Source organism: Labrus bergylta, chromosome 2 (genome assembly GCF_963930695.1).
Source record: "Labrus bergylta chromosome 2, fLabBer1.1, whole genome shotgun sequence".
NCBI classification, from domain to species: Eukaryota; Metazoa; Chordata; class Actinopteri; order Labriformes; family Labridae; genus Labrus; species Labrus bergylta.
Window position 1 is genome coordinate 28030980 of NC_089196.1, and position 26848 is coordinate 28057827.

At 39.3% G+C, this 26848-nt stretch overlaps 1 protein-coding gene across 2 annotated transcripts in view; it reads left to right on the forward strand.

Annotated features, from left to right (window-relative positions):
• LOC110001166 (GTPase IMAP family member 8-like) overlaps positions 1-24556 on the forward strand; it is a 45743-nt gene extending 21187 nt beyond the window's left edge. The window contains exons 1-5 of one of the 2 annotated variants that reach the window (XM_065950622.1): positions 16134-16267; positions 17126-17692; positions 17795-17833; positions 20181-21377; positions 21620-24556. In XM_065950622.1, coding sequence (XP_065806694.1) covers positions 16249-16267; positions 17126-17692; positions 17795-17833; positions 20181-21377; positions 21620-23238 — 3441 coding nt within the window. In that variant the 5' untranslated portion in view covers positions 16134-16248 and the 3' untranslated portion in view covers positions 23239-24556. Of the gene's footprint in view, positions 1-16133; positions 16268-17125; positions 17693-17794; positions 17834-20180; positions 21378-21619 lie in introns of those variants that run through there. The other variant, XM_065950621.1, reaches the window with a different exon arrangement.
• The last annotated feature ends 2292 nt before the right edge of the window (positions 24557-26848 follow it).

The following is a 26848-nucleotide window of genomic DNA, read 5'->3' on the forward strand; positions in this document are numbered from 1 at the left end:
TTCAAAGTGGTTGATGAGAAAGAAGGGTGATACTTGTCTTAAAGACACAGAGGTGTACCGCCTCAGAAAACTGGTGCAGAAGGTAAAGACACTAATTACTAATGAAGCAAAAAAGTAAAAAGCAGGAAACAGTATGTTCTGCAAATTTTTCCATTCTGTTCAGTGTGTGTTTACCGTATTTTCCGCACTATAAGGCGCACTTAAAAGCCTTTAATTTTCTCAAAAAACGACAGTGCACCTTATAATCCGGAGCGCCTTATATATGGATCAATTGGTTAATCCATACTGGTTGTACACGGCGCTCAGCGACACTGACTCGGATAATGACGAGAGGGAGCCGGGCATGTTGGATGCCGTACTCGCCCAACTGTTCAATTCGGACACTGAAGAAGAAGAATTCGAGGGATTCGTGGACGGGGAATGAACTGAAAAAGTGAGCTTTACGTGTTATACGTAACTGAACAATGTTGAGTTATGCACTAACGTTTGAATTAGCGGTATCAGACTGTGTTTCTTTTACGTGTTTACAACTGAACAAGGCTGGGAGATATTGTGAATATGCACATTAACGTTTGAACAACATTGAGTTATTGTGAATGCACAATAACAATTTCGAGAGTTACTATATTGTGAATGCACTAATGTTTGATTTAGTGGTATCAGACTGTTTATGTTACGTGTTTACTGAATCAGGGAAAAGTTCCCCTCCACGTTTGGGAGAAGAGTGAACAAGGCTGGGAGATATTGTTAATATGCACATTAACGTTTGAACATCGTTACCATGGGAGTGAACGGAGTTGTCAGAACACTTAATAAAGTTTGACTTTATCTGACTGTTTTGTTGACATTCCCTTTAGCACAGCTCCATCTAGTGGATGCATAACGCAACCCCAGTCAAACGTTTGACTGCAGTATCTTCTATTCTATGCGCCTTATAATCCGGTGCGCCCTATATATGAAAACAGTTCTAAAATAGGCCATTCATTGAAGGTGCACCTTATAATCCGGTGCGCCTTATAGTGCGGAAAATACGTTAATTATGAGTAGTTTCAAAATTTCATCTTTAAATCTTAACGGAGCAAGAGATGTTAAAAAGAGAACTATGTATTATGAACTTTTAAAAACTAAGTGCATTGATATTGCTTTTGCTCAAGAAACTCACAGTAATAATGATAATGACGTTGAGTGGAAGAGAGAATGGGATGGAAATATCTTTTTGAGTCATAAGAGTAGTTTGAGTGCAGGCGTGGCAATTCTTTTCTCAAAGAACTTTGTGCCTGTGTCTGTAGACTCAGAGGAGGTCGTTCAGGGCAGGTTACTGAAAGTGACTGCCAGATATGAAAAATCCACGCTCACTTTGTGTGTACACTCCAGTAAATCCAACTGAAAGATGTCTTTTTCTTGACAAATTAGCCAGCACCCTTACAGGATGTGCTTCAACTGATTTTTTGATATTAGGAGGAGACTTTAATTGCACTGTTGATGATTTGGACAGGAATCATATGGAACCTAATGCTCAGTCAAGGAACATTTTGAAACGTATTATTGAAACGTATGAACTGACGGATGTGTGGTGCTCCAAACCTGGGAACAATAGACAGTATTCATGGGCACATGCTAGAGATAATTACATCTCTTTAGCCAGGTTAGACAGATTTTATTGCTTTGAACACCAATTACAAATATTCAAATCCTGTTTCTTGTGTCCAGTGGGTTTTTCAGATCACTGTTTGTTAATCGGAAATGTTTTTATAAATGGAGTCAAACCAAAAAGTGCATATTGGCATTTTAATACAGTTTTAACAAATGACGGTCACTTTAGAAAATGTTTCAATTTTTTTTGGAAAAAATGGCAGTCTAGGAAATCTCAGTTTACATCTTTACAGCAATGGTGGGATATTGGTAAAATACAAATTCAGCAGTTTTGTAAACAGTACAATTTTAATGTCACAAGAGAGGTCACACAATCTATAAAACATCTAGAGACTGATATTGTGGAACTCCAGACTTTAAGTGGATCCACAGGAGATGGAGGCCACATTAAAGCACTCAAATCCAAAAAAGCTGCTTTGGCAGATCTGCTGGGGATAAGAGCACAGGGGGCGTTAGTCCGATCACGTTTTCAAAATATCTCTGAAATGGATGTTCCATCCAAGTTTTTCTTCAATCTAGAAAAGAAAAATGGTCAGAATCGACTCATCCACTGTATCAGATCTGCTGATGGAAGAGATCTCACTGACTCAGCTGAAATCAGGAAAAGAGCTGTGGACTTCTTCTCAAACCTCTACAACAGTGAGTACAGAGAGAACGTGCTGATGTCAGAGCAGTTTTTGTCTGACTTACCAAAGTTATCAGAAGGGGATAATGCAGAACTGTCACGCCCACTCACACTGCAAGAGCTGCAGGAGGCGCTGATGAGTATGGAAAACGGCAAAGCTCCAGGAGTAGATGGTCTCCCTGTAGACTTTTACAAATGTTTTTGGTCTACTTTGGGAGACGATTTGTTAGAGGTCATAAATGACAGTGTTTCTGGAGGGAAACTACCTCTGAGCTGTCGAAGAGCGGTCCTCACTCTCCTGCCTAAAAAAGGTGACCTTTGTGAAATAAAGAACTGGAGGCCAGTAAGTCTGCTTTGTGCAGATTATAAAATCTTTTCCAAAGTGTTGGCCAATAGATTAAGAAAAGTGATGGAGCAAGTAATACATGTTGATCAGTCATACCGCATCCCTGGCAGATCAATTAGGGACAATATATCCCTCATTAGAGATTATTTGGAAGTCTCTAGCTCGTTAGATGTTAAGTTTGGTCTGATTTCTCTTGACCAAGAGAAGGCATTTGATCGGGTGGAGCATAAGTATTTGTTGAACACCTTTGAGGCTTTTGGTTTCTCCCCCAGTTTCATTGCCTTGATGAAAACTCTGTATTGTGACATTGAAAGTGTATTGAAGGTTAATGGTGGTTTAAGCGCTCCTTTTAATATCAATAGAGGGATTCGGCAGGGCTGTGCAATGTCTGTCTATAACCATTGAACCCATGTTGTGTCAGATAAGAAAACAGTTAACAGGGTTTAAATTAAAGGAGAATCTTATACCCATGCATCTGTCAGCATATGCAGATGACATCATGGTTGCTGTAACAGGTAATAGTGATGTCAAAAAGCTTATTCACATCACAGAGTGCTTTGGGGAAATTTCCTCCTCGAAGGTAAACTGGGGTAAAAGTACAGCCTTGTTAGTAGGAAAATGGCGAGGGAATGAACCAAGGTTACCTGATGGTTTTAAATGGGTGACGCATGGCATCAAGTATCTAGGTGTTTTTTTAGGATGTCAGTCTGAGGTTCAGAAAAACTGGGAGGGTGTGATTGAGAAAATGGAGGGCAAATTAAAGAAATGGCAGTGGCTTTTACCACGAATGTCCTATAGGGGGCGCACACTTATTATTAACAATCTAGTGGCCTCCACCCTGTGGCATCGCCTGTCAGTGTTAGAACCCCCAGCAAACCTGTTAATGAAACTCCAGAGTATCATTGTAAACTTCTTTTGGGATAGATTACACTGGGTACCACAGAGTGTTTTATTTTTGCCTAAAGAGGAAGGAGGACAGGGATTGGTTCATCTGGCAAGTAGGAAGGCAGCTTTTAGACTGCAGGTCCTACAAAGCTTTCTTTATGGACCTCTAAATTTACCCTGGAGACACGTGGCTGAGTTTATCTTTGGTCTTGTTGGTCATTTAGGATTTGGAAGAAACATGTTTCTTATGAACTGTGCAGAGTTGAATCTGAGTTGTTTGCCATCATTTTATGTGAGTGTTATTAAAATGTGGGGGCTGTTGGAAACTGGGCGTCTGGGCTCAAACACATCCTTGCATTGGCTGTTGAAGGAACCTATATTGAAGGGCTCTCGGTTGGGCACTTCATTGGAAGAGGCGCTGATGACATCTGGAACTCTGACAAATAAAGGAATAACTACAGTCCAACATCTGTTCGAACTGGCTGGAGCTAATTTGGATAATGCTGTAACCGTGGCGAGGAGACTGGAGGTCAGATCGATTCGAGTGGTCGGGCTGATGCTGGAGAAATTCAGAAAGGCGCTGTCAAAAGAGGACAGAGTTCTCCTACAGAAATGGTTTAACTGACAACTGAAACCTGAGGATTGTGACTGTTTTCCCAGGATGTGCGTGAGGTCAAAGTCTGAAGGACTGGGCCCTCTGGAAGAGAGCAGTAAGGTTTGGATGCCTTTGGACTCTGTGAATGGGAAAACACTTTATCAGGGATGTGTCAAGGGGTTAAATAAAGAGAAACTTAAAGGTAGAGCAGACACACCATGGAAAAAGTATTTCAAAGTAAAATCTGAGGTCAAACCTGCATGGAGCATGCTTTACAAACCACCGTTAACAAAATGTACTGCTGATTTAAAATGGCGTATTTTACATGGAATTGTGGCTGTTAATGCTTTTGTTTCTGGGTTGGAAATTGAGATCTCTTTTTGGGATACTGAATACTCTCGTAATGTCCTATAGAGAACATTTTACTGACCTCATGTTCATTTTTGGTTTCTCTTACAGTAAAAAAAAGAAAAAAAAAGGTCGGCTGCTGAATTTCCTTTTTGGTCAAGCAAAGTTGGCAGTTTATCTCAGTAGAAAAGAAAGAATGGAAAGAGGACAGAGATGTGATTGTGTAGTGGTGTTTCGGAACCTTGTTAAATCTTGAATATTGTTGGAACACAAGTATTATTTTAAAATGGAAGAGCTGGATGTTTTTGAAAAAATATGGGACAATGATGGCGTACTCTTTTCTTTGAAAGACTCTGAAATCATATTTGCATATTTTCATATAAATCCATATTTTTGTGACATATTGTAGTTTGTGACAGTATCCCAAAAATGGGAATGTAAATACATTTTTATCAGAATAAATGAAGTTTTAAAAACTCAAAACTCTCTCTGTCTCTCTCTCTCTGTCTCTCTCTGTCTCTCTCTCTCTTTCTGTCTGTCGTCCGGTGCGATGAAGGAAAATCATTCATAGCAGGCCTATTTTTTTTACTCAGTAACAGATGTGATTTAAAATGTAGCGAATTACAATACTTAACAGAAAACCTACTTAAGTAAAAGTAAAAGTACAGATTTTAAAAACGACTTAAAAAGTAGTAAGTACAGTAACACGAGTAAATGTAATTCGTTACTTTACACCTCTGCCGTTGTGGCCACTCGAAACAATTCTTTCACGTGTGTGTCTGTCAGAACAGATCGATGCTTTGATTTCATGTGTTTCAGGGTAGAAAACACAGACTCACATGTTGACCCAAACATTGACAGTAGCTTGAGCGCAGCCCGTTTGACATTGGGGTATTTTTCCATTGGCACACTCTTCCAGAACTCAATGGTCCCTTCCCTTAGAACAGGTTTCAGTTGGTCCTCCTCACAAAGATCGATCATCTCCAACTCGGCTGCTGCCTCGTCTGTGACTAGCGGGGCTTTCAAACAGTCCGTCTCTGCATTAAACGGGTCGACGAGGAACGTAATCTGTGGCCTTTTCAGCTGTACATCATGGAACTGGGTCACAAAGCTTTTGTGAAGGTTTTCACCAGTGTTGCATATCTGGCTGTTTGATTTTTGCTTGCGTAAATGTGTTAATTCTCCCTTTTGAATATGTGTCTTGAACAGCTTCAGTTTGTTGACAAACACAAACACACTTTGCACCAGGTCAGGCAGCATTTTTAACTTACCCTGCAGATCCAGGTTCAGTCTGTCCAGCTGACACATCATGTTGACCAAAAAGGCCAGATCCATAATTCACTTGGCATCCGAAAAGCTCGGGGTAGTCCTTGTCCTTCTCTTCCATGAATAGTTTCACGGCATCCAAAAGCTCAAAGAAACGAGAAAGCACCTTTCCTTTAGACGGCCACCTCACAGTGCAGCGGCAGGTCACCTAGAAGCCCTTGGTCCAGTTCGGTGATGAGATTCTTGAATTGCCTGTGGTTAAGTGCGTGTGTGCGGATGTAGTTGACGATTTCCATCACAGGCTTCATGACGTGGTCTAAATTCAGTCATTTAGACACCAGTTGCTCCCGGTGAATGATGCAGTGGAAATTCCAAAACTCGGGAAATGTGTTGTCAGCTTTGCACAGCCCCACAAGCCCGTTCACAGATCCGATCATAGATGGCGCTCCATCCGCGGCTATTGCAGTTAGCTTCAGTACTGGCAGATTTGCTTTCACAAATGCAGCCATCATTGTTTCTTTCACATCGATGCCACGGGTTCTGTCCTGCACAATATCAAGGATTTCTTCTTTTATCACACTTTTTTGACACAGATCGTGCAAATATTGCCAACTGAGGCTTGTCTTGAATGTCACAAGACTCATCCAATGCGACACTAAAATACTTGCATGTTTGAAGATCAGAGTGCAACTGCGATTCAATTGCGGTGTTAACATCCGATATTCTGTGTTCAACAGTGTGGCGGGTCTGATATCATTCGTTTTAGTTTTTCGTTTTCTGGAGACAAGATTTCAACGATGTCACTGAGGCATTTTTTAATGAACTCCCCTTCATTGTATGGCTTTTTAGCTCGTGCAATGTTCCAAACCAGTTGATACGATGCAAGCGTTACGATCTCTGAGTGCTTCGTAATTTTCTGAAACAACTGTGTCTGCTTTTCTGCCTGATTTTACAAACTTGTTAACTTGTGCTTGCGAAGCTCAGTACCTTTTGGAAATTCCTGGTCGATGTTAGCATGGAGTGAGCTGAAGTAATGCTGAAGATTTGAAGACTTGAAATGCGCTAATGACGCCTGGCATATAAGGCAGAATGGCTTGCCATTACGTTGAAGGAAGAAATATAAACTCTCCCACTCTGTTAAAAACGTCCTGTGTTCATCTTCATATTTTCGTTTTGCTGTGCTGTGCCATTTTCAGAGCGAACTTGGCTTGTTTCACACAAATTGTTTACTCAACAATAAGGCCCTCCCTCCCTCAAAGCTGATTAGTTCGCAGGCATTTTTGTGATTGGCTCTCAGGCTACATCAAAATTAGACATGCACAATGGATGGGCCTAACGTTACAAAAAAAAAAAAAGGAGGAGCTGCATGAGACCGGGCAAAGAGCCGGATGCGCAGGCCAGGCCTGAACTAAAGCATTGAAAACAACCTGTGTATATGACCTTTTACTGTATTCCTGCGTGATATTCTAGGTGATTCTGTTATTGTGTTTTAAGTTTTAGTGTGAGCGCTTTGACTGCAAATATGTATTCATCTAATGTTCTCTTTGTGTATATAGTTTCTGTTAAAAGTTCTAGTGTCTTATTTAGCAGCTATTGCACATTTTACTCCAGTAATACGTTAAGGAATATGTTGTAATTGTACTTTTGGTTTCAAGCGATGATTGTTTTGAATTGATAGTTTAAACTTTTTATGATTTACTCTTGTTGAACTTGTTTATTCCTTTTGTTGTGTCATTTCCTCTCCTGTGTAGTTTTCTTCATGTTCCTGAGTTTAGGCTTTAGTGTTTCCTGTTTTATTTTGTAGTTTTTATCCCCAGTGTTTTCGGCCTATGGTCACTTCCTCCCATTTGTGTGTCCATCCCTTTTTTATGACCTCATTATTCTAACCTGTTTAATTAGCCCCATATTTGGTTCGAATGGCTACCTATCCTGTGCTGTTTCCTCCTAGGTGTTCTTTTGGATTTTATGTTGGATTGTTGATGGACAGCAAGCTTTTTTTTTTGTTAAATACATTATTTAGTTTGGTCTGCACTTGGGTCTTCTTCTTTGTTTTGTACTAACTGTGACAGATTGTACTGACCAGCATAGACCCAGCAGTACCTCTGGAACAACTTGATTTTTTGGTTTGTACAGCACAAACTAATATTAAGATGCTACTTAACTGTATTCTTGCCTTACTCTTATTCACGTAAATATTTCTTGTACTTATTTCTTGACATCTATCTTACATTCCTATTCTATTTGATTAATATTTTATTGTATATAACTATATTTCTACTGCTATATTGTGTTTAAGAGCAGCTGTAATGATGGAATTTCCCTCTGGGATTAATAAAGTATTTCTGATTCTGATTCTGATTTAGTCGCTAAAATTTGTTACGTCAAGAACATTTTTAGAAAGGTTCCAGTGAATGTGAGAAGCTATGCTAAAATAAAGCTGTCTCCTTTGTTTGGGACACACCCGGCAGTATTCCCTGGTAGTGTTGTAGTCAAGACCATGCTAACCGAAGCCAAGAAATACCCAACACCAGATTGCTCCGAGACCGAGACAACACCATAAATATCACAGAAAAATCATCATCTTGTGTTTAGGGGGCGTGCCACTCACTTAGACTGTAACACTGGGAAGGTTGCGGCCGTAACCGGGAGATGAAAATCAAACTACACATGAATAAAGTTATTTGTTATTTTAAAAAGAGGCGTTTTCCTTCTAATCTCAGTTATGACGTGGAGAAATAGCCTTTCAGTGGTGGTCTTGACCGGTCTTGATTTCCACCTAGTCTGAGACCAAGACCGATTTCGAGTACTACAACACTATTCCCTGGAACCTGTGGAGGTCGAAAAAAAGGAAAACACACAGGGAAAGAAATACGAGGATAGGAAATTATAAAATAAAACAGATTAAATCATGATAAAATTTACTGCAGGCTTTGATTTAAGTGTCAGCTGTACAGATGATGACATTAAATAGACTGCATGAAATTCAATAAAACGATAACATAGAGATTAAAAATCAAATGTCTGAAATTATTAATGACACTGATGATTTGAACTATCTGTTTTTAAATGTGTTATGTTGATTCTTTTTATCCACCACTGCTGTTTGCAAATAAAACTAAGTTGCCACAGAACTCCTTTTTCAAGAGGATAACTGAAGCACACCTGACTGCAGAACCCGCAGAACATTTAGTGGATGTGAAAACTCTGTCCACCAGAGGCCGACATTTAGGCAGCATGGAGAGAATTCATTTCAGATTGATATTGGTAAATTAAAATGACCTTTTTTGCTAATGCTGAGGTGAGTGTCAGCTGGAATGGAGACATTGCATCAAGGTTGTTTAGTACTCCCAAGTAATGTAAAAAAATGTGGTCTAATGTCATCTGGAGGTTTTCCCGCCTCTGTGCTGTTCAGTAACTGAATGCAGACTCTCTCCTTTTTTGTTTGACTGAAAGCAGCATGAGAAGGTCCTTAGTCCTTCAGAGGTTTAAAGACAAGCATGTGCATGTTAGGTACAGAGTGTTTTTTTAATGTGACGCATCTTTAATTTCTGGCTTTGCAGTGTCTCTCTGAACTCTGAAGTGGGCACTTTGCTGAGACTTCACAGAGTGTTAGGGGCGTGGTCACACTGGTCATCTGTACCGTGCTATACTCAAGCACGATTGCCACGATGGCATGATTGTTTTCAGGTTTCTGTGTCCGTTAAGTGTTTGTTCTGCAATGTTGTTGTTTTTTTCATATTTGGTCATACAGTACGTCAAAGTTTAGCGTGAAAACATTACCCACCAACCACTTGGTTAAACAAGCTATAGGTAATATAGAGATAAATGTCACACTGTTTAAAGTAGTGGTTCCCAACTGGTCCAGACTCAGGACCCATCAGATTTATTCAATGAAAAAGTGAGCCATTTGGTCCTCAGACGCTACAAACAAGTGTAAGAGCAAAGAGATGGCTCAAAACAAGCATTTTTAAAAACGGCTTCACAGACTTCTTGACACTATTTTTTCCAAGGCCACCCACTGAAAACGGCTCCGCAAGCCATTTGGGTCCCAACTCACCAGTTGAGAACAACTGGTTTAAGGGATTGTTGATTTACTGTATTTATAGTAAAGCTATTAATTTAACTGCACATTTAAATGATACATAATGTGTCAAGTTGTATGAAGAGGAGACATGCTAAAGCTGAAGCTTATCTGGCTTTGATTTTAATAAAAAGATAACAGAGTAAACAGATTATGGGTAAGTAAAGTCTGGGAGGATGTTCGAAATGTCCTCAGTCCCAGAAACAACTGTACCTACATGCTGTGGGAATATTCTTTAATTCTGTTTTGAAACCACATTTTAAATGTGTGAGCTGCAAGTTTTATGTAGTAGTGCTGAAATAATTGCTCCAACAGAACAGAGAGACCAGACGCACCAGCTGAACTGGTTGTGACTCATCTACTTTGACTTTCATGCATTCCTTAGGTCATAATTCCCCCCCTGAAATAATTCTACAACAACATTGTAATCTACGGTGCAATGATTCTAGAAAAGCTCTAAAGACATTGGCTGTATTTTAGGAGTCTCTCTAAAAACATGTCTTGACATGAAGAAATACAACCCTGAACTAAAGGTGAGCCGCCAAAATGAATACCTAAACCACACCCACATTGGCCAGGAAAACAAATGATTTACAATTAAAAATCATTAAAAGTCACTTTGTCAGGGGCGATGGTGGTGCAGTGTTTAGTGCGAGCACCCCATGTATGGAGGCTATAGTCTTCCAAGCGGGTGGCCCAGGTTCAAATCCAGCCTGTGGCTTCTTTCCCGCATGTCATTCCCCACTCTCTCTCCCTGATTTCCAACTCTATCCACTGTCCTATCTCTCCATTAAAGGCACAAATAGCCCAAAAATAATCTTTGAAAAAAAAAAGTAACTTAGTCTCAAGGATCAATAAGTGAAGTAGGGCAGGTCCAGGGTTAGCATTAGCCTACCCTGAAAGTAAAGAGGGCGTCTGCCTCCCTGTACTCCAATCTCAGAACCAACTTTGGCATCTTGAGAAAATGATGTCTCTGGGAGAAAGTGAGTTTTTTTTCCCCTAAAACAGCACTCCTGGACTGTAATCTTTGTTATATTATCTGCAAAGATCCAACATTAATCCAGCACTAATAAACATTTAGCAAAGTATCAGTGGCAGCTAAAGCTAAATAACTTTTCTGTTACGGCTCTGGCTGTGATCCTGTTTCTGTGTATCCTTTGTGTCCCCTCCCCCTCTGTCTGTCTGTGTGTGTCTCTGGAGGGTGTGGCTGCAATCAACACCAGGTGACTACTCACACCTGCAGCTCATCTGCTCATCTGCCTCAAGTTAAAAGCCCTGGGCTCAAATTGACTCATTGCCAGATTATTGAGTCTACTGAAGTGGTAGATACTATCGGCTGCTCCTAACGTTTGTTAGAGTTTTGTTCCTAGTGTTTTACTAGTGGATCCTAACTGATTTCTTCTCTCCTGTTGTCCAGATTCTCACCGGTGTCATCTCCTCCAGTCTGCTCTCCTCACAGACAACTCAACCACTCACCCACCTGCCTACAGAACCAGCTACTCCATAGTCTCCTCTACGCCATCATTACCAGCCAGCCAGTCAGCCATCCACCTTTCCCAAACCCTGCAATAAAACCTCAAATCCTTCAACTTTGCTGCCGTGTCTGCTTTTGGGTCTGGATACAAACTGTAACATTTTCCACTTATACACATTCCTGGTGTATGGTATATATTCTTACTGAAAAGGCAGCATAAGAAGGAGCAATATGTAACTCTGACACCTACTCACTCTATCCAGGATTACGCAGACTTTTTGGGGGATTGTTGCGGCCTAAAATGTCTAATTTTGCGGCAACTTTTCAAGAAAGTTTTCATGTTTTTAGACGTTTTTTTGCAATTAAATTGCGGCAGCAAACGAAAACTGCGACACTAGTTGCGATTTTAAGTCTCGATTGTAAAAATCGAGACTTTTAATATTTAGCTATTTTCTTACACACTTCGATGTGATTGAGTGATGTCTTGATTTTTAACCTGAGCAGAGCCATTAGCTTTGGGAAGTTACCTATTCCTCTGCCTCACTCAATGATGTCTCTCTCTCTCTCTCTCTCACGCACACACTCACACTCTGACAAAGGTCTGTAAATAAAACTGTTAAAATAGGTGTCCTCACTCAAAAATATCAGAAAATTGAGTCAGCCAGACACCCCCTGTAATTAAGGTTAGACTGAAATATTGATTTTGACAGCAATAAATCAATTTTTTTATCATTTGGGTACTGGTAGGTTTCCCCTTTTTTTTAAAGGGGACATGTTATGAAAAATCCTTTTACAGTGTTTCTGAACTTATATCTGGGTAACCTGAGTGTCTACCGACCCACAAAATGTGAAATAAACACATCCAGTCCATCCAGTCCTCATTGCATTTAAAGAGACACACACCAAAATGGAGCGTTCTGAGAGAGCTGGTTTATACAGGGTCACAAACCTCCTCTGGTGCTTGATTAATGTTATTTTTTGACCAAAGCCCAGCACAGATGTTTCATTTAGACCACAGGGGACTGTTTAAAAAGGTGGAGAAGGGGGAGAATATGTCCTCTTTAAGAGTAAACAAACATGACCGGTACATCCATTACGGTGAACATTTTGTCAGCTAGATTGTGGTTTGTTTTACAAACACTTTGAATAAACACTCTTGTTGTTGCCACAAATTTTTGACATCCATCTAACTTTCAGATTGGCTGTTGTTCCGTTCCACATGAAAATCCACAGAGTCTGTGCTCGGCCGCCCGTGGCGATCTCCCCACACAACAGGATTTCTGATTGTAAATATTGAACTTGTTTAATATTTACGATTTGAAATCGGGGCGTGCATGATCGTCTCCCGAGAAGATCAGGGAGGTTAGAATCACTCTTAACACACCTCACACCACAGGAGAATCTGGCAAGATATGCAGATCTTCGCTGACTTTGGCTGGAAGTGGGGAATCGGGCCAAAAACCAGCCGAATTATCTTGTAGTGTACATTTAGCTTAAGCTTTCCTTTTGCAGACGAAAAACTGTTCTGCTCCCCACTCTCACCAGCCCCCTCCATCTGACCCCTACAGTATACTGCTGTAGGCTAGATTAAGGGAACAGTTCACTCTTTATTACAACTACAAATACAACTGGATGTTGAATGTTTGTCTCCAAATAATGACTCTGAATAATATTTAAACGCTGTTGTCCTTAATTTGATAATGAATTTCATTTATCTAGAAAACTTAACAAACATGCTGTCATTAGTGTCGTAGTACTTGAAATCAGTCTTGGTCTCAAGACCACTTTTTGAAGGTCTCATCTTTGAATTAAAGCCATTTTTACTCGGTCTTGCCCTGGTCTCAGACCGGGCAGACTCCGGATTCTGAATCAAGACCGGTCAAGACCTCCACTGATTGGACATTTTTCCAAGTCATCACTGAGTTTAGAAGGAAATCGCCACTAGCAAAAGAACAAATAACTTTAATTAATTCATAGTTTGATTTTTGTCCCCTGGTTACGACCACAACCTTCCCGTAGTTAGGGACTAAATGAGGGACAATGAGTGATGATTTTTCATTGATATTTATGGTCTTGGTCTGCTGTCTCGCCCTGCCTTGGTCTTGTCTCAGTCTCAGAGCACTCTGGTCTCGGTTAGTGTGGTCTTGACTTCAACACTACCTGTTATACGAATATGACTTGCTTCGTTGAAAGTATTTAATTAAGATACTTACAGGAATCATTTCAGATATGAGGAAATGAATCGATGAAAGCATTTGACCTCAGGTGTTTTTTCCTAAACCACACCCAGCTCAGAAGTTTCAGTATCAAGTGTGCACAAAGGTTCTGTTTCTAAAGGAGTTAGACTTAACACCTAAGAAATAAAAGTGACCAAAAATATGTTTAAGGTCTTAATTAATATACGGCAATAAAAAAAAATTAAGAGCTCAGGTAAAAAAATGTCAATAAAAACCTTGAAAAAGTTTTTTTCTGTAGTCCTCGCCACAGCGGCCAGGGTGCTCGAACCTGACCGGCCCTTTGTTGCATATCATCCCCTACTCTCCTCCCAGCATGTCCTGTCTCTGATCAGCTGCCTGATCTAATAAAGGCAAAAAGACAGAGTCTCTTTAAATTACATTCAAAAACAAAATGCCTGAAATATTCTCTCTGTCTCATTAACATATTGAAACAGTTATTCATTCTTTAAATATGAAGCCTCACCCATAATCACGTGATCATTATGAATATTTCAGATTCTGCTCCTGTTTTTAATTGTCCTTTCTCATCTCGGTGTGATGTCGCAGCAGAACTCTCAGCAGGTGAGTACAAAACTACAGAAATAAATCAGATTAATGCATTTGTAAAAACTACATAGAACTTGTACTTTCACTCTTTGAGACTGACAGAGTTAAGTTGTTAAAGATTATTTAGTTTAGAGTTTGCTCCTCAGAACAGATTTACAGCTTTAACAGAAACCGATCTGGGAACAGATTTCTGTTCAAACAGTATACAGACACACAGAAATATAATCTAACAGGATGTTAAGTGGTTAAGTCAGCACATTTGTTCAACTAATCATTTCTGAGAGAATCTGTTGAAATAATCTCAACAGGAGATGAGGGAAGCTATCTTTTAAATCACATCTTAAAACTGTGATTTCTCCTTTTAAAGACTTTTACTAATCTATCCATTCCTAATCCTTTAATGTTTGACTCTCCTATCCTCTGCTGTGTTTTTATTTTTAACAGCTTTCTTTGATTTGGCTCCTTTTTATCTTAATTTCTGTTTTTATTACCTGTGATGTGATGTCGTCTTTTTTACCGTATGTCATCGCCATTAGCTTGTTGACTTTTTGTTTTTATTTGTCTTTAACTGTTTTGGTTTATAGCCTTCAAGGCAGGGTTGGTAATTTCCAAAAATAGCATTATTTTGAAAGTAGCATTCCTTCCGTTCTCCCTCAAAAGCCACGCCCCTCACTTACCTGCATGAGCGCTGCATTGTGTCGTCTCATTCAGCGGTATGTAAATACTTTTAATATAATACATGTTAAAAAAACTGAATATTTTACTACTCACACTGGCCAATGGCCGGTTTTACAGGCTTACAAGTGCTACAGATGATGGATTTTCTTTGTTCTTTATTTCGGAGCGCCTGAGTTATTCATTTCTGTCAGGACCTGAAGACAATGTCAACCAAACTCTTATTAAGTGGATCTGGTGGAAATGACCAACCAGTGGTGTAGTGGTGCATGAAGAAGTGGCCCGTCCAGCAGAGGTTAAATGGCTTCTTTTATAAACAGTGACATGTAAGATATGTTTAGTTCACATAATAAAATGGGCCTTTTGTAATTTACACATCCACACTCAACTTCCACTGCTTGACTTAAAGGCACAGTTTGTATATTCTGCCATCAGGAGCTCTCAATCAATACAACAATAACAAAAGAGAACGTCGAGGTTGACGGGGAAACATGGGAGTCCCCGGTCAGAAAACTCCGTGGTGAAATTGAACGAGTGAAACCAACCTAAGAAAGAGAATATGTTTACTGACGAGCTAATAATAATAATCATTTATCCTTTATTAATCCCGCGAGGGGAATTCAGTTTTACACTCTGTTTAATGAACATGCTACACAAACATATGCCGGAATACACACACATGCACAAACAGGATCCAATGGACATGCATTAACGGAGAGGTCTCAGAGTGAGGGGGCTGCCCACAGCGAGCACTGCAGAGCAGTTTTGGGGTTCGGTGTCTTGCTCAAGGGCACCTCAGCAGTGCTCAGGAATTGAACTGGAACCTCTTCAGCTACCAGACCAATTTCCAAATAATGTATCCGAGTATAATTTACATGATGATTTTATCACAGCAGCACATGCAGCAACAGTACGGCAGCTTTCTGTAGCAGCTCACGCTTCTTTATGCAGCGGTCTTTCATGTAACATCTGGTGTTTCTACGGCAACGATACACACTCTGTCATTGCGGATCATCATGGCAGCCGCCTCCAAAAGACAAGTCCTGTTACAACTATACATTTTAAGATAAGATATACGATTTTAAAAGTGCTATATAAATAAAGTTATTATTATTAGGACTTAAACAGTTTTATCAACATAAAGTGAAGCCAACAGTTCAGATTTAGATGATTAAACAGAAGTAGAAACGGAAGTTATGTAACTCTTATTAATGTAACAATGGTGTCAGCTCCTCTCTAAGCTTCATTCATTTATATTAACTATTTTTGTGTCATGTTCACTTTTAACTACATGATATATATAACAGGTCTATGATCAGAAGTTAAAAGAACAAGTTAGTCAACTTGATCCACACCCAGCTCCACGCAGAGGCACACATTGTCACAGGTTTAGTAACTGAACTGATAAGAAACATTCTCTCTTTATTGCAAATAATTTTGTTTTGATTGTTCTGCCTTTTTTTAATAGATTTTCTGTCTCAAGTGAAGTTTCCTGTGATGATTCTAACACACGCATCATGGCAACGGCAGAATCAGGTGAGTTCAGTCCGACTTTGCACGAATGAGGAAAAAGAAAAATGTGTTTTTAAGGTTTAAATTTGAGTTTCATTTAACTGCTTGGGATGGCTCGTTCCTCTCAGCTGTCTAATAATAGTTCCAGGAAGTCTTGACATTTAATAATTGATGTCTTCCAGTTAGTGATTGGCTGATTGCCAGGAGGAGCCATTGAAGTAAAAATATAGCTCACATCTGATGGACATCACTAAAATATATAAACTTGAATTTATTTACTTTAAATATTTATGTATTTCTAAGTTTAAGTAGATGATTGTGATTACTGTTCAATATTTAAACACTTAAAAACCAAAAGCCAAGATGGAGACTAAACATTATTGAATATTAAAAAGGCAGAATTTTTTTTAATTCTTCTTAAATTAAATTGGGGGACGGCTGTGGCTCAGTTGGTAGAGTCATCGTCTCCCACCGGTGGGTGCTTCGATCCCCAGCTCCTGCAGCTACATGTCCCATGTGTCCTTGGACAAGACACTAAAATCGCTACCGCTGCTTTGTCGGCAGTGTATGAATGTGTATGAATGTGTATGAATGAATTAGTTACTGCTGATGGTTTAACTACATCAGTGTGTGAATGTGTAGGTGTGACATACTGTGTAAAAGTGCTTTGAGTAGTCAGAAGACTAAAAAATGGTTATACAAGTTAAGTCCATTTACCATTTGAATGCAAGCTATTGTAATTTCTTTGCATGAGGAGATGCCAGAAAGCTTTAATTCTTAAACACCTGTGGAAATCCCATCCTCTCAATTTGATTCTTATTTTTTAACTCTTTTTTTTTCCTTGTAATTATTTTGTGTTTTAATTCCATATCTTCATTTCAGATTTTGAGATGAGGGTTGTCCTTCTGGGGAACAGCTGGTCTCAACAGAATTCAGTGGGAAACTTAATGATGGGCGGGAAAGTGTTCGAGGCAGACAAAGATCCACACTTTCAGTCAGTCAGAGGACGGTGGAGGGAGAACAAAGTAATAACCGTCATCAACACTCCTGATCTGCTGCTTTCCAAAATCTTTGATGATAAACTGAAAAGACATTTGGAAAAATGTGCTAGACTCTCTGCACCTGGACCTCATGTATTCCTGCTGGTTCTACAGCCTGAAGACTTCACTGAGCAACACAAACGGAGGCTCTGCAGAGTCCTTCAACACTTTGGTGGTCAGTCATTTGATCATTCACTGGTTCTGATCTCAACACCCAGTGAGAAGAGTTTAGGCTACAATCATATGATCAATCCACACTTACAAGAAATAATTACACTGTGTGGAAACAGATACTTGATGCAGGAGAACCTTGAACATCAAGAGCTGGAAACACATTTGGATCAAATTTTTGAAAAAAAAAACAGAGAGCATCTGAGCCTGAATCCTTTCAAGGACCAAACAAATGCTGGTAAGTATTCTGACATGTGACGGATATTTAGACAATAGCTACGATATCAAAATGTTTGTTTATTGTAGATAAAACCAATGATGGATTTGTATTTTTGTACAGGGTTGACAACAAGGATGGATATCAGCACTTCAAGCCCAGGTAAGTCCTTCAAGTTTGTATTTTTTTATAAAATGGACAGAATAGAAACTCAGACTTTGCCCTTAGTGATCCTGTTGGTAAATCTTTATTTACTCACTGCTTAAAGGAAGAATGTGCAACTTTTTCATCCAGTAGATGTCGCCTGTGAGCACCAGCATTAAACCAAAACAAACTGATGTTTGCCAACACCTCCAGCCAGACACATCTCCAACCCCCCTCCACTCGCGTTCGCACTAAGGAGTTATCAATAAAAAGGCACCATAAATAAGCACCATTGTCCCTGCTGAAGCTGCAATTGCCTGTGCCCTGCATCGTTGTGTTAGCAGGCTAATGTTAGCACACTTTGGTTAGCTCGTAGCTTCACATTGCACCAATTACCGTGATCTAAAGACTCTTAATTGACATCCGAATAAGCAGTGAGTAGGCTATTTTTCTTTCCTCTAGTCCAGGGTTTCTCAAACTTTTTGGGCCCTTATCCGGCCAAAGACATTTTTCAGGAAATAATTTGGGAAAAGAACATAACTAAACAAATGTATGTGGTGTTCATGAAACTGTTGGCTTATGTCACCCCGCAAAAGACAAACAGTGCTTTGGGAAAACAGAATACATGGAGGTAAATCCCATAAAAATGTATTAGTGGTGGGCGATATGGAAGAAATATCATATCACGATCACAATTTTTTCGCAATTTTTTTCCATACTGATCTTAAAGAAAAATTTTGCAAGTTACCAACCAGTTTAACCAAACTTATTTCCCTGTATAATGTTTTTAATTGCACAAATACTGTTCTTATAAGTTTAGTCTATTTAAAATTGTCTTTGTTGCTGGACATCTCCCCAGAACATTTTTAACACCAGAAATGTCTTTCCCTGCATTCTGACAAATTTGTATGTACAATTGTAGGCTTTTATGCACCACTTTAAATTAATGATTTAGTAATGTGTGCTCATTTGTGTCTCTAAATCTGTTAGGGTTCATCAGGTACCTTTTTATACAGTGATGCATTCATTTAAAAACATGTAGACTTCAAACATAATCCAAAATGTGATTATTCTGTGACACATGGTCAAAGTAAGTTTTACTGAATTAAGAGTTTTATTCACGGAGGGGGCTGGACATCGTTGATTGACGGACAGACAGTCACCATGGTTACTCACTCTCACCTGCCTGCTGCACACTGAACAAGATGAGAAAGAGCTGCTGACTGACATCACTTCAAGCAGCATGCATAGATACTAATGCATGGAAATAAATGTTTGTAGGTGACTGTTCGAAAACGTTTTTTTAACAACCGAGGTCCAGACCTCGCTGATATTATCGCCTCCCTCCATTTCATTCTCGTTTCGGTTATCACAACAGGTGGGCTTCGGGTGGAGAGGCTTGTTAATAACTTTAAAAACTGAGAGAGAGCAGAAAACACTGGCAGCATCAGTTTAAATAACGGGATTACAAGACAAATTCCTATCAACTTTTGTTGAACTGGCTTTAATAAACTAGAACTACATCTCCCATCACAGACTTTCTGTATCTGACTCTCAGCAGACTATTAACGTCTCTCGGGCTCGTTAAGGGTTCATTATGTCGTGGCCCGAAGCACAAACCTTAACTTTGCAAACTCTCCAGATAACTGTTTATTGCATCCTGCATCCTGTATCTCAAACAGTTGCATATAACAGGGATGGAGTTCTTTTTACGGTCTAACTCTTAAGTTTGGTTTTCGGGCGATGCATCCCGCTCTGCTGCCGAGCAGAGGGGGTGAGGGGGGATCGTCTGTGTAGGAGCATAAACTGCAGCATGATAAAATGAACACATTAGCTCCGTTCTACGATCTCCCTGTTTTTGTAGATTGTCAACACGTTTAAATCCTTCACGATCTAAGATCGTTATATCGCCCACCACTAGTTTGCTGTGATAAAACTTTTTTGACATTTGTCACGTACCCCCTGCAGTACTCCCACGTACCCCTAGGGGTATGCGTACCCCCATCTGAGAAACACTGCTCTAGTCTTGACTTAAACAGCTTTCTACACAATGCCATCCTGTCCATGTAAACACGGCTCCAACAACAACACAGCCAGCAGGATTTGAGCTTCTCACTCATTGTAGACATTCACGAGTCAGAGAGAAATTTACAGAGAATATATTTGTTTTCTGCTTTATTTATTTGTGTCAAATGTTGCACATTCTGCCTTTAATGCATTTAAGCAAACAAATGAAATTCAAAATATATCATTCATAATGTACAAAAATGCATTAAATGTCTGCATTAGTCACTGAATATGATGAAAAGATTCTGAATGTAATATTGCAAGGTAATATATTTAATCATATTTATTTTTGTTCCAGCGCCAAATCTCTGTGTTGTGTTGTTTGGCAAAAGTGATGAAAAAAAAACAACACTGGGAAACTTCATTATTGGGAGAAGGCAGTTTTATAACCTAAAATCCTTTACAAACAATAAGTGTGAGGTTGCCAATGGAGAGTGGAAAGGGAAACAGTTAACAGTTGTGAAAACTCCAGACATTTTCAATCTGTCCATAGAAACAGTGAGACAAGAAATGAGAAGCTGTGCAGAGTGCTGTCCTCCAGGACCAAATGTCCTGCTTCTATTAGTGAAACCTTCTGATTTCACTGAAGAGAACAGACAAACTCTGAAGTTCATCCTGAGTTTGTTTGGTCAAGATGCTTTGAATTACTCGATGCTCATCAGCACACATGAGGTGGAAGGAGCAGGAATCTCTTTCAGCCGTATTCTTAAAGACTGTGGAGAGAGACACTACAGCATAGCTGAAAACAACCAGTTGTTAATGATGGAGAAGATAGAAAACATTGTGCATGAAAACAAAGGAGCCTTCCTCACCTTCACTGAAGAGTCCATAAGACCAAAGTCTGAACATAACAAGTCAGCTTTAAACCTGGTTCTGTTTGGGAGGAGAGGAGCAGGGAAGACTTCAGCAGCTGAGGCCATTTTAGGTCAGACAGATCTTCATTCAGTCTCCAGCTCATCAGAGTGTGTTAAACATCAGGGTGAGGTGTGTGGACGTCGGGTTTCCCTGGTGGAGCTTCCTGCCCTGTATGGAAAACCTCTGGAAGAAGTGATGGCGGAATCGTTCAGATGCATCACCCTCTGTGATCCTGAGGGTGTCCATGCCTTCATCCTGGTCCTACCTGTGTGTCCACTCACTGATGAAGACAAGGAAGAGTTTAAGACCTTCCTAAGCACATTCAGCTATCCAGTCAATGACTTCACCATGGTTCTGTTCACTGTCGAGTCAGATCCGTCAGATTCAGCAGTTGTCAACTTTGTACAGAAAAACAAAGACATCCAGGATCTCATTCAGAGATGTAGAGGAAGTTTTGTTCTCAACAACCGTGATCAGCAGCAGATTCAAGAGCTGTTTGACAATCTAGAGAAACATAAACCTGGGATTAAAAACAAACTACTCAGCTACACAACAGAAACATTGAGACACGCCCTCATAGAAAGGGTCGACACACTACAGGTGGAGCTTAAGGACCTGAAAACAACAAGGATAACCAGACGTGAGTAGTTACTTGTATAAGCAATATCACATGAGAGGGAGTGCTGTTGTATTAAATGTCAGTGTGGCTGGGATTTGGCCATAGGTACAAGAAAGAGTTGCTTTAGTTTAATAAAGTACATCAATTAATTTTATCAAATCAAATGATTTGTTAAGAACAAACTGTTGTATTTTTGACAATATGCTTAGGTTAATGCTGTGTAATTTGTGAGCATATTAACTCCAGACCCTTTTATTTCCCAGGTGGTGATGATGAGAAGCTGAGTCAAGAAGGTCTCAGGATTGTGCTGATAGGGAAGACTGGCTGTGGGAAGAGCTCTTCAGGAAACACCATTCTGGGAAAAAAGACATTTATGTCTAAACTAGGCCAAAAGTCTGTCACCAAGCATTGTCAGAAAGAACACTGCGAGGTGGATGGACGTCCAGTCACTGTGGTCGACACTCCTGGTCTGTTTGACAATAGCTTGTCTAATGAAGAGGTTTATGAAGAGCTGATTAAATGCATCAGTCTTCTGGCTCCAGGACCACATGTCTTTCTGTTGGTGTTAAATATCTGCAGATTTACACCAGAGGAGAAGGAGACATTACAATTCATCAAGAAAGGCTTTGGGAGGAATGCTGACAAGTTCACCATCGTTCTTCTAACTGGAGGAGATTCATTAAAGCATGAGAACATGTCCACTGAAGAATACATTGCAACAGGATGTGATGAAGCCTTTAAGAAACTGATTGCTGACTGTGGAGGAAGATACCACGTGTTTGATAACCGTGATGACAAAAACAAAACTCAAGTCAGTGAGTTGATAACTAAGATTGAAGAAATGGTGAGAACTAATGGAGGCAGCTGCTACACCAATGAGATGCTGATAGAAGCTGAAGCCGCTATAAAGAAAGAAACGGAGAGGAACCTGAAAGAGAGGGAAGAAGAGATGAAGAGAGAGATGGAAGGACTTAAAATAAAACATGAAGATGAAATGAAAGCCATGAAAGAACAAAGAGCAGAAACTGAAAAGCAGAGAAAGATCAGGGAAAAACAACTTGAGGAAAACATCAACAAAGAAAAAGAAGTGAGAAGGAAAGAACAGAAAAAAAGAGAAGAAGAAGACATGATGAGAAAACAAAAGGAAGAAATTCAAAGACAGGACTGGGAACAGAAATTTGCCATTTTGGAAAAAAAGAAACAGTCAGAATCAGAGCAAGATGACACCATTGACCGAAGGCTGGAGGAAGCTAGAGAAGAACTGAAAAAAGAAAGAGATAAGTGGGAGAAAAAACTTAAAGACTGGTGGGCGGATCGATTTCAGGAAAATGAACAGATACGACATGAGGAAGAAATCAAACGAAAAAAGCTCCAAGAGGAATACAAAAAGGAGAGAGAAGAGAATGAAAGGAAAAGACAAGAAGAGGACCGAATCGGAAAGCAACAAAAGGAAAAAGAGAAAAAAGCCTTTGAGGAAAAATATAACAGTCTGAGGAAAACCTATGAAGAGGACGCCAGGAAGAAAGCTGAAGAGTTCAATGACTTCAAACAGAAATGTGCAGCTCTGAAGCAGGAGCTTGAGAAACAGATGGAAGAACGAGATGAGAGGTATGACCTCTTACATGCACTTTTTGACTATAACGAAGAACACCAAAAGAAAAAACATCGAGAGGAACTCTACAGCGTCGTAAAATGTGTCACCAGAAAGAAAGAAAATATGCAAAAAGTCAACAAACTACTGAAACAACACAAAAAAGAAATGAAGAGGTCAGAAACTGAAGAGGACAAAAAATCCCTGCAAGAAACTCATGAGAATGAAATAACTAATCTGTTACAGGAACTCACAGATCAAGTGAACGCATCTCCATGTAAGGTTTCATGAGGTTTCCTTCATGAAATAGTAACAACGACACAGCAGTTTGTTTACTTTCCTCGAACTCCGTTTCAATTTGGTTTTCAAAAACAGAAATGTATATGAATCGAATCATACACTGCAATGCATTCTGTTGCCAAAGAAAAACTGCTCGTCGGCTGTCAGGTGTTTTAACACCAGCCTATGCAACATAGATACCAATCTGTTTAACAATCTGGAGTTTAAGTTCACAAAGGACATAAGTACCAAGAAAAATATACTTACAAGATCAAATCTCTGATATGACACTAAAAGAGTTGCTCAATAACATGATCTGGAGAAATATGGAATATGTTACTAAACGTTGAGTTATGAAAGAGATATTTTGGACTACTCTCTGACTATTTTCTTGTTCCTTTTATTTCTTCAATAAGGCCTGAACTTATTTTTCGGTTGACATGTGTTGCACTTGTACGCGCATTCATGTGCCCTCTTGTCCAGCTACAGTTCAGGTGTCGTGGTGATGTGTGGATTGAAGGCATATCACTGAGGATTTGGCAAACGGCTTTATAAAGCATAATATTTTGATTAATAGCAGGTGGGTTGCAGATATCTTTGAGTTTATTAGACACCTGCAGTGATCCTCCACAGTGCCCACTTAGACTATACTAAGGACGATAATTTTACATTTGAACTTACATTTGAATTTTGAGGCTTTTATTGTCCAACTCACTTTATGTAGTATTTCTTTAACATTTGAGGCCTTTGTCACTAAAAATGTCTTTAATCTGTAATTTACAGAACATATTCAGGTGTGTTGTCAGGTTGACTGTGTAAGATCATCATTACAACGCATGTTTGTGTCATTATTAATCATTCTAGTTCAGAAATATCTCAGCAGAAACTCTGCTCAGCCAATGGAGACTGCCTGCATTTCTTATTTTAATACGTGTAAGAACATACATTTATAGACGTTTTTTTATGGTGACTTTCTTTGTTTTGCTTCTGGTCACTTGAGAATCAATGCTCTATAGTAGATAACGTCAACTCAAGACAAAAGTTGAATGCTTTGTGATGGAATTTTGGTGTCTGTGTATTGTTTTAAAATATAAATACAGTGTTTTCCTAAAATGTTGTGTGGACTGGTTTTATTTTCAAACTATGTGATGCAATGGAGACAATGTATAAGGAATGGGGTTCTACTCTAGACCGACTAACTTTTCTATCCATCTATTTGGGTTATTTTTTTGATACAAGGGTAAAACTGTAACTGTGGATACTCCATCCATTATCTTTTACCACTTTTTCCCGTTCGTGGTAGCGGGGAGCTGGAGCCGATCCCAGCTGTCATTGGGCGAGAATCCATGCATGCACGAGGAGACCATGCAAACTCCACACAGAGAGGCTCAAACCGGAAACCTCCTCGCTCTGAGGCCACAGTGCTAACTGAGAAAGTGAAAAAAAAAAAAAAAAAAAAACTGAAATAAGGAATGGTAATTTAATGAGTTAAAATAGTTTCACTAAATTATAAAACAACCTAGGATGAATAAGTACATATTGTTGTGGCCTTATTCTAAATAAAGGGGTGTGTGTAGGTCTCTTTATGGCTTCATTGGTTGTTCTTTTGTCAAAAATGTAACGCTGAAGCTGCCACTTCTTGTTTAAAGGCTGCGCTGTAAATGATAGAAGCATGACGGCAACCGGGGCCAAATTTAGTAATCTGTCTAAATGTATTTACATTATACTTCTTACAGCATTTTTACAATAAGTGCACTAGTGTTGTAGTCAAGCCCACACTAACCGAGATCAAGACATACCCGAAACCGGAGTGCTTCAAGAACCAAGACCATAAATAGCACAGAAAAATCATCATCTTGTGTGCAGAGTGTCACTCACTTATACCATAACACCAGCAAGGTTGGGGCCGTAACTGGGGGATTAAAAATCAAACTGCAAATTAATTTAAGTTATTTGTTGTTTAAGTAAGAGGTGTTTTCCTTCTAATCTCAGTAATGAAATGGAAAAATAGACGATCAGTGGTGGTCTTGATTTAAAATCGAGAGTTCGCCCAGTCTGACCGAGACCGAGACAAGACCAAGTAAAAAATGCATTTGATTCCGAGACCTTCGAAAGGTACCTCAAGACCGTATTTGAGACCAAGACTGACTTTGAGTACGTACAACATTAAAGTGCACATCCATCTATCTCCTATTTGATAGATACTGTAAATACTCTAATTTGGATGGATACAGTGATCAGTATTAGACATTCAGACAGACTTATAGATACATAGATAGCTATAAAAAGTATCTATCCTATCAGATTTACAGTATAATTAAATCTAACAAATCTACAGTATCTACTGATTATAATATTTTAGCAAAATTTACAATATCTGTCTATCCAATATCATTTACAATATCTTTATAAGAAAGAAAAGTTTCCTAAATATTGAACAGCGTTTAGACTTTGCAGTATTTATCTATCCAACAATAATAATCAATAGATGATGTACTCACAGACGGACCGTACTGGATGTACCTTTTTCTTTTCTTTTTTTTTAAGATTTATTTTTGGGCTTTTCGTGCCTTTAATGCAGAGAGAGGACAGTGGATAGAGTCGGAAACCAGGGAGAGAGAGCGGGGAATGACATGTGGAAAGGGGCCACGGGTGGAAGCGAGCCCGGGCCTACCGCTCGAGACGAGAGTCTCAATACATGGGAAGCGCGCCCTAACCATTGCGCCACCAGCACGCCCTGGATATACCTTTATAGATATTACCGTAACAACTGTTAGACAGAAAGATATGATACTTTTGTTAGTCTGATATTGTAAATGCAGTTAATGTGGAGAGATAGACGCTTTACCGATTCTCAACAAAGATATTTACAGTATTTAATAACAGTGTGACAGTGTCTACATTATCCAATAACAGAAACAATCTGACATATCTATAGTTTCTAACAATTGTGACAGTGTCTCTCAATCAATAACTACAGCAGCATTACGGCAGCAGTCTATCTTTCTATCTATTCATCCATCTATCTATCTATTTATCTATCCAGCCATCCATCTATCTATCTATCAGTCTGCCTGTCTATCTATCTAGCTATCTACCTCTACAGTATCTAACACCATCACTAAGTACAAAGCAACATCTAAGAGTATGGAATAAACAGTTTTAGTTCGGCATCTTAATATCTAAGAAAATATAAAGAAGTTTTGAAAGACTATCCTAAAATACACTTTATAGCCATCAGAATGTACAGTATCTTTCAACAGTGTTCACAATACAGACTAAGTAACAGCGACTTACCTTGAGATTAGTTTCATGCAGCCGTAAAATACCGTAAAATCTGGAATATAAATTACACCGGTATGTGAGACGCAGCCTGTTTTTTGACATCTCTCAGAGAGAAAGAAAAGGTTTGAACTATCTTCTTGTCTGATGATCTCCAAGGCCTTCAGCAAAGTCCACAACATGCAGTTTATTCTCATTTAGTAACTTCTGCATTTGCTTTGTTTAGTTTGCACTCCAACTAGATACATTACGGGATTTGAGTTCTCAGCCTATGTCTCATCCTAACTTGTGAAGTACGGACCCGCAGCACGACTCTGCTGGTCACTGGTTGACTTTTATG